The sequence below is a fragment of the Egretta garzetta genome, unplaced genomic scaffold, assembly GCF_000687185.1.
Source record: "Egretta garzetta isolate BGI_Z169 unplaced genomic scaffold, ASM68718v1 scaffold251, whole genome shotgun sequence".
NCBI classification, from domain to species: Eukaryota; Metazoa; Chordata; class Aves; order Pelecaniformes; family Ardeidae; genus Egretta; species Egretta garzetta.
The window spans coordinates 6,273,506-6,281,299 of record NW_009258952.1 but is presented as its reverse complement, the minus strand read 5'-3'; the positions used below and the strand labels follow the sequence as shown (position 1 = coordinate 6,281,299).

Below are 7,794 nucleotides of genomic sequence, written 5' to 3'. Positions count from 1 at the left end.
ACCTTGAGTTCCCAGTAATTTTGTGCAAGCCCCAGCCCGAGTTACAAGCCATTTCTCTTCAACCTAAGATTTCCTGGCTCTGTGTTCATTGGTGTGAGTGGATGTCCCCAAACAGAACGCTGTGTTTGTCTCTGACCGGTATCTCTCTGCTACTGATGCCGCTGGCCTGTAAGCAAGGCCAGATGCAATGTGCCTCCCCTTTTGTAACAGACTATTCAAGCACAGTTTAAATTGGATACTCTTTATTACCATATCCAGGAAAACAATAACAAGGTGATTGCTTATTACAGCTTCCACAGACTGGGGCTCCAGGCCTTATTGTCCCGGGCAGACACACACACGCGCGTGCACGCACACATACACACACACACACACGACAACCGCTTGCCACAAAGAACTTACAATCTAAATAAACAAAACAAAGATAATGATTAATCAAGAAACAAAGAGGAGGGATTACTTGCATGAGAATACAAGATAGTTTTGGCTTGGCTTCTAGTCTGGAGTTCAGGAGTTGAAATTCCTACCCCGTTACAGTATTCTTATCACCATGGGCTGAATTTTTACCTGTTAATTACAACGCAAGATACATTCTTCAACATTTATAACCAATATAAGGAGACACAAAGCTCAAGTTCTAGACCATAATTTGTCAAATTGTACACAGCAAAGCTACAGCCTAGAGATTCCGAGATCTTAAGTGCCCAGTTTCCTAAATGAAAAGGTAATAATACTGCACTGCAATATGGAAAACAAAACCCACCCAGGAATACCAATTTCTGCTAAACCAGTCAAGACTTACTAATGTATTTTTTCACTTCAGTATATCAAATTGCCTAACGCTCTTGTGTGTGGAATGAAGAAGTAACAGCTGCGTTGTGCTGCATGACAATGCCTGACCTTTAATGTTAACCACAATAAATAAGGACAAAGAATGAATAATGAAAAGCTATCAAATTATAAAGCTACACTTTAGCTGCTCTGATTCTGCAAAAAGTTTCAAACACAGAAAGAAGACAAAGGAGTTGTCACTTCTGGCACTTGCATCACAGATTTGCCATCCTTGAGCTGGATAAAAGCAAAGTATTTGTGGAAACCTCAAATAAAAGTGACAGGACACACAGAAAGAGATTAAGAGCAAGTGTACTGGATTCAAAACTAGGTAGGTTTTTTTTTTTTTTTCAAACCTGAAATAAGAGTTGTTGCCTTTTGTCTTGTCAACATCAAAAGAACTCTGAAAGGCAGAAAGCAGCCTACTGCAGCTGCAGCCCAGTGCTCCTCACCAGAAGGGGAACCGACAGCCGTAAATGCTACCGTAGCAGCTCTGTTCCACCCACAAAGGCACTTGCCATCTCCATGTGAGCTATACCCAACCACTACATTGCTATACAAGTTGTATTGTAATGTATTCATCCTAATGAGTTTCAGTTCCTATTAAGTGGGTTCTGATGACACCCGACATTGATGTGCTTATTTCTTGCACGTCTTGATCCCAGAAACACTCCGGCACTGCTTCTATTTTAGTTCTGAGGAGCGTGCCAAATTCCTTAATGTGTACAGAACCAGGCTTATCAGATCCGAAACTGAATAGTTCAGGGAGCAGTGAGGAGACGATACCCACCAGGCATCCACAACAACAACCTATAGTGTATAAAAAAAAAAAACAAACCCACCCCCAAACCCAAGCATGGGCTAATCCAGTGCTCTAAGGATAATCTACAATGAACAGTGCGAGAAATTACAATCCGATGAACACATGACAACCGACGTCAGTCCTTTGAAGAGTCTTACTCTTTTTAAAGGACCTCTTCGGTTTTCCCCGAGCCTTAATTTTGTGGGATCTTCTTATAGCCTGCGCAAGAAGTAACCCAAGTATTTGCGGAGCAAAATGACTTCAGTACAGCCTCCAGCGATTAAACCTCAGCTGCCTGGAATGCGGGATCTCTGCACGCAGGCTCTCATCGGCCCCCAATCGTTACAAATTATCACGACTGTCTCTACTTAGTGTTCAAGTCCCTTCAATACTGACATTTTCCACAGAGAACAGTTAGGACAGCAATGGCCAACATTGCATAGGGAGCCTACTGAAGCTGCCAGTCTCCACCTTCTACACCACCAGCCCAAAGGGCTGAGCCACAGGTGGAATGAAACCCAAGTATGACATGGGAAACTGCTGGTGAAATTCCTGAAAACAGGAAAACAAAATAAGACAACCCAAACAACCCTCCCTTCCACGTCCCCAGCCAGGCATACACTGCAATTCTTGCAAAGCTCTCTGGAAGAACTACTTCAATACATAAAGGGCTCATGTGGAAAAAACAAAATAAATCCTACACCAAAAAAAGCAAAAAAGTGGTAGTTTCTCGGCTGTTAGGGGAAGTAATCTTGGTTTTTTGATCCCAGAGGAACTACATTTTCAGAATTCCTATTTCTACACCACCAGTATCATCTTGCACTGCTTGGAAACCCTGAAACTATGACAGAGAGACAGTATCTCAGTACAGTAAAGCACATCGAGCATTTCGCCTTCCCCCTCGCTATCTGACAAAAATCCATTAACACTTAAAACAGTTTGGCGTGTAGGAGCTACGAGAGAGACCAGCTCTCCCTTCTGGTATAGATGACTGGAAACCCTTCAACGAGATCTTCCAAGTCATACTGTAATCTAGTATAATTTGCCACCAAACGCGCAGTTGAAAGGGGTAGCTGCCTTAAGAGCTTGATTCACCTTTTCCCTGCAGCTTTTCTTTTTGCTTGTACATAAATCCTTGAGTACCTCTGGGACTACTAACGCACAACCAAGCCAGCAGAAAAGCAACGAAGCAAACAAGCCGCACGTTTCCAGCAGTTTTCAGCCGCACCAGCTCCCTGATCTAGCTCACCCATGCAACCAGAAAGGCTTGTGCTAACAAGGCAAGGGACAGAGCCCCAATTTTGGCAGCAACCTACATTACTTTCAGGTTAGCATGACCATGAAAATGCTCCCCCTTCCCTTCAGTATCAAGTTCTGCCCCCAGCGAAATCACCTCAGGTGCAGTTAGTCAGAAATCTGCAAAGAGCAGAAGGGCTGCAGATGTGTATTAACCCTTCTTACGGAAGTCCGATTACTGGTACCAAAGCACCACGCCGCTTACTGCAGTTCTGGGTAATGCAACTCCATAAACACAACTAAAATTTTCAAAGAAAAAAGTATTGAGGAAAAATATCAAATGCTTACCAATAACTACTGATTTTCTAAATGCATTATCCCAATATATTTAATTTACTTTCAGCGTATCCTAATGTCAGTAGAAATAGCCTATGTATTTTCTCTGCACAGCAAAACCCTTGATCATTCCTAAGTTTGGGCACGGGACCACCTGAAAAGCAGTATTTCCAAAGAGCCACGTTCACGAGTACTTCACACAGGAGAAATCAGTCTTTGCAACTAGTCAAAAGGAGAAAGTGTCCAAATAAAACCCAAAAACTCTGAAAATTAATTTCAGCTGCTCTGCATTCCTTCTTTGTACTCTGAAGTTACATATAATTACTTAGTAAAAGTACAATACTGGTTTTGATAGCAAATTCTGACACATAAGCCAAACATACATGGAGGGGGGGGGGGAGGGAGGAGGAAGAAAGGCTTGAAATCATCTATCGTAAAGTTCTGTTAAGATGGTGCAGGGAAGGAGGGGGTTTAAGAAAAAACCCAAAGCCAACAAACCCTATCCACAGCCTGTCTGAATTACGTGATTCAAATCCACCTACACAGACAAAGCCTTCTCTTTATGGGACCTGGTAATCGACCAGGATAAATTACTACAGCCTAAGCAAAATTATTTTATTAGGCATAGGAATATAATGAGCTCTTCAGTCATTTCCATTTCTAATTTTCCTGATTCCATAATTAAGAAAACATGATTAGACAACTAATCTTCTTCCAGCTTACTGAATCCCAGATTACAAACAAAGAGCAGTAACATTTGAAAAATCAGTTTTAAGCAATTCAGGAGGAGTTATCCAGGCAAACAATAATCTTATGCCCAAACAAGTAATATCAAACCAGAAATAGAAGCCTCAAAATCGTCTAAATTCATGGGGGCTTCCACTCCAAGGTAGAAAATTAACAATTACTGCTTTTGCCTCATCCAAAATGACAAATATGTATTTTTAGTTATGACACCAGACACAAAAGATACTGGCTTTCAACACTCTATCCAAATTCTGAAACAACTGAAATTATTCTCTATTATTTGGCAGAAAGCAACAACTCCTATAAGGCAAGGGTGCAGATTAAGCCATTGTGGAAACAAAAGTGGTTGCTTAGAAGTCCAAATACCAAGAACATCCGTAAGGCCAAAAGGAGACAAAAAGCAATGTCAGTATTAACAGGCAAGAACATACTCTTGAAGTTTTTGGAAGTGAACCTGAAGTTTACATTTCAAGACTACTGTGCCAAAGAATGAGGTTTTCACGAAACGGTTTGCCTTAGGGAAACAACTATTACAGCCCTCAGGCTCCAGTAAGTCTTAAGGATCTCACGAAGCACCTTAAACGCTCCATTCATAGTTTGTTCCTCCGACCTCTATGATTTTGACAGCCCCAGTACAACCAGGTATCACAAGCAAACTGCTTTAGGGTCAAAGTACCAGACTAGAAACTTGAAAAATTTGCCCCTTTTGGCTTAAGGTACAACTTGAGAGCAAGGCACGCAGGATCTACGAAGGTCTTTTCAGAAACATCAGACATGAAACATGATTTTGTGCAGCGAGTATTTAATATATGCAATTCCCTCAAAATTTCTGAGTACCTATTTTCCAGTTTCATGGTCAGATCAGATAGATTCACAGTTTCACCACCCGAGTTTTATTTCTTCAAATCAAGACATGGTATAGCTACTTCCACTGAAGCAGACTGGGCATATTACAGGGCATGCTGCCCCAGAGATCTCAAGCTAAGCAAGTCCAAGCCTCTCAAGTCCACTTTGGGAGCTGTGAAGCAAGTACTCGGGAGCTGTGACTGAAATTAGCCGAAACACATACTAAATTATACTGCAATAACTCTAAATAGCACTGGACAACTGAAGAATGGATAGTTGTAGTGAAGATTTTGTACTAGAAACATTTATTCTGTCTAGTAAGCAATTGAACTGTAGAAGATACAGAACGCAGATTTATTGTTTTGTTGGGTGTAAACTCAACTACAGTAACAGGTTTTTTAAATTAAAACTGTTTTATTTATCAGCTTGATTGCTCATAATTACTCCTCTCAATCAATAAGCAGTCCAATACTTGGGTTAAATTGAAAGACTAATTTAGCAACTTCTTCTTAAGACGGAATTAAATCTCTAACTCATTCTCAAGTGAAATGGGTTGAATTATACCCATTACAAAAGGGTACGGAGGAAACATTAACTGCATATTAAACTGGAAAATTAACTGGACAAAGCTTCACATTTAATAAAATTATGAAAGACAGATAATGGAAAAATTCTTAAATTAAGATTTTTCCAGCTGTAGCAAAGGGCACAATTAATCAGTTTTAAGAAGTTGTAGCTTTTAAATATTTTTTCATAAAAAATATATATAAGAGAAATCAGACTATTTCCTAAGAGGTGAAACAAAGCAAAGCAGTTAGAATAAAGGAATGTTTCTCACAACTTGATCCATTTATCTAATAAATTCCCTCTTCATGGAGCATTAAATGCCTCCTAAAACAAACACAACACCACACTGTAAGAACATCCACCCTCTAAAATCAGACAGACAAGTTTTCAAAGAAGGTCCAACGCACACTAATTCTCCAAGATACCTACACTTTAAAAGCACAGACAGGAGTTAACAGTGCTACTCAAATCAACTCTTGCTATGACCATACACCCTCCCTTCTAATTTTCAAGTGCTAAAGCTATATCTCAGAAAGGTTTCTTGTTCCTTTTAAGAGATTTCTAACCAACAAACAATAAGACTCTGCAACATTTCCAATTAGTTCAGTCTTGTTTTAATGATATGGGGCAATTCTTAGAGCAGGCGTGTAGCTAACAACTACAGAATAACGAGGTTTATTGGTGTGGTCTCAGAATCCCAATTTGAACTGTAAATTTGAATCAAGGTAATTAACTGAAAAGCCAGAGTATCTGAAAATGCACGCTAAGTTTTTACTTCAATTTTGCAATACTTCTTGAAGAACTTTGAAAAAGTGAAGTTGGTACAACATTATATATCACCCAGATTACAAAAACTGGAAGGAAATGATACATTGCAACAGTGAACCTCATTAAGTCAAGTTATTTCATCACAATAAATGTTTAAAAAAGTGTCAATGTTGTTTAAAAAGTGTTGCATCCCCCCCCCCAAGTATTTGAAGACAGATAAACGTTTTTCCTTAGTCAAAATGGCTTTTAAAAAAAGTTTCTCAAAACAACAGCAATAATCAAAAAACATGAATTGTATTTTCTTTAATCCATAACATCCCTAGTGCTGACGGGCCATCCATGTAAAAAGCAGATTCTTTGGGGACATTAGTCAATTAACTTAATAAAACCCAGTTTTACGAGGATTTATCCTTCCTGCTACGAGGCGAGTCTGCTCCATTTGAGGTCACTGTTCCATTTATTCCATTTTCTAGGAAAAAAAAGAAGAAAACATTTTTCAAATACTATGAGACTCTTTATACTTCATTACTTTTTGTCACTCCTATACAGTCTTTTAAATTCTTTCTGATGTATCTTCTTTGTTAAACCTCATCATTGTCATTCATAACGCAACAGTACAAGGAAGCTTTTACAAAGTGCAAAACTTGAAGTTTACGATGATAAAGTCCCGTTTCCTGACATGGCCAGAGATTGAAATGTGTGCATTATATGTATCTCTAGACTAAAAATCAAGACCAGCTGCAATATTCTAGCAGATATTATCTTAAAAAGTAAAGCACTCAACCTGTAGGTGAGACTGCCCTGTGAAATTTTGGAGACACACATTATGCACACAATTCCCTGGTATAAGTCTGTATGGTTTATCCCACCTATTCCATATTTTAATTCATGCTGAAATTACACTCAGTCACTTAAATTTACAAGGTTCTCATATATACAGGAAATCTTTATGTACACATACACACACAATTTTTTAAGTATATACTTTAACACATAGAATTCACTTATGCTCTGATGAAGATATTTACATAGGTAAGATGGACAGAAGAAAAACACGAGTTCGATTTGAGACGAGTACGTGTACATGGAAAGAGTTCAAGCACAGGACCAGGCACCTATCTAAGAATACAAAGCAAGAACATGTTACCAGCTGCAACTCTTCTACTTTTATCCCACGTCTGGGCCAAGTAAAAGGTCTCAAAAGTTTTAGTCTGTACAAGTACCACAGTGACTATTTGACAGCAAAAGTTTGCCCTAGAACAATGGCCCACAATCTATGGATTTATAATGCACACAACATGATACTGTTATGAATTAAAAGTATCCCCTTTATTCAGTGTCACCACAAGGGAGCAGAGATGTTGCCTGACAGCAGCCGTATTTATAGAACAGATCTGAAGAGCAGAGTGCATAGCTAGCTACAGTGCTTGCTGCTTAACATCGCTGCTCCGACTCACAGAATTGTTCTGACTTCAAGCAACCACTGCGGTTTTTTTGTACGAAGAACTGGTTAAATTAATGTTTTCCATCTGCAGATATGTTGCAGATCCCCACAGAGTGTGGCCAATGCACAAAAACAACTGTTGATCTCCCTCTCTTCCCCACTACACCCACATGCAAACAAGCAACTAGCGAAAAAAAAAAAAAAAAAAAAAAAAAAA

General features: G+C 39.2%; 1 protein-coding gene across 2 annotated transcripts in view; it reads right to left on the bottom strand.

Moving 5' to 3' along the window:
* Positions 1-225: 225 nt before the first annotated feature.
* Positions 226-7,794, bottom strand: part of TRAM1 (translocation associated membrane protein 1) — a 25,566-nt gene continuing 17,997 nt past the window's right edge. For both annotated transcript variants that reach the window (XM_035890056.1, XM_035890057.1), the window contains one exon: positions 226-6,602. In XM_035890056.1, the coding sequence (XP_035745949.1) occupies positions 6,529-6,602 (74 nt within the window). In that variant the 3' untranslated portion in view covers positions 226-6,528. The remainder of the gene's footprint in view (positions 6,603-7,794) is intronic.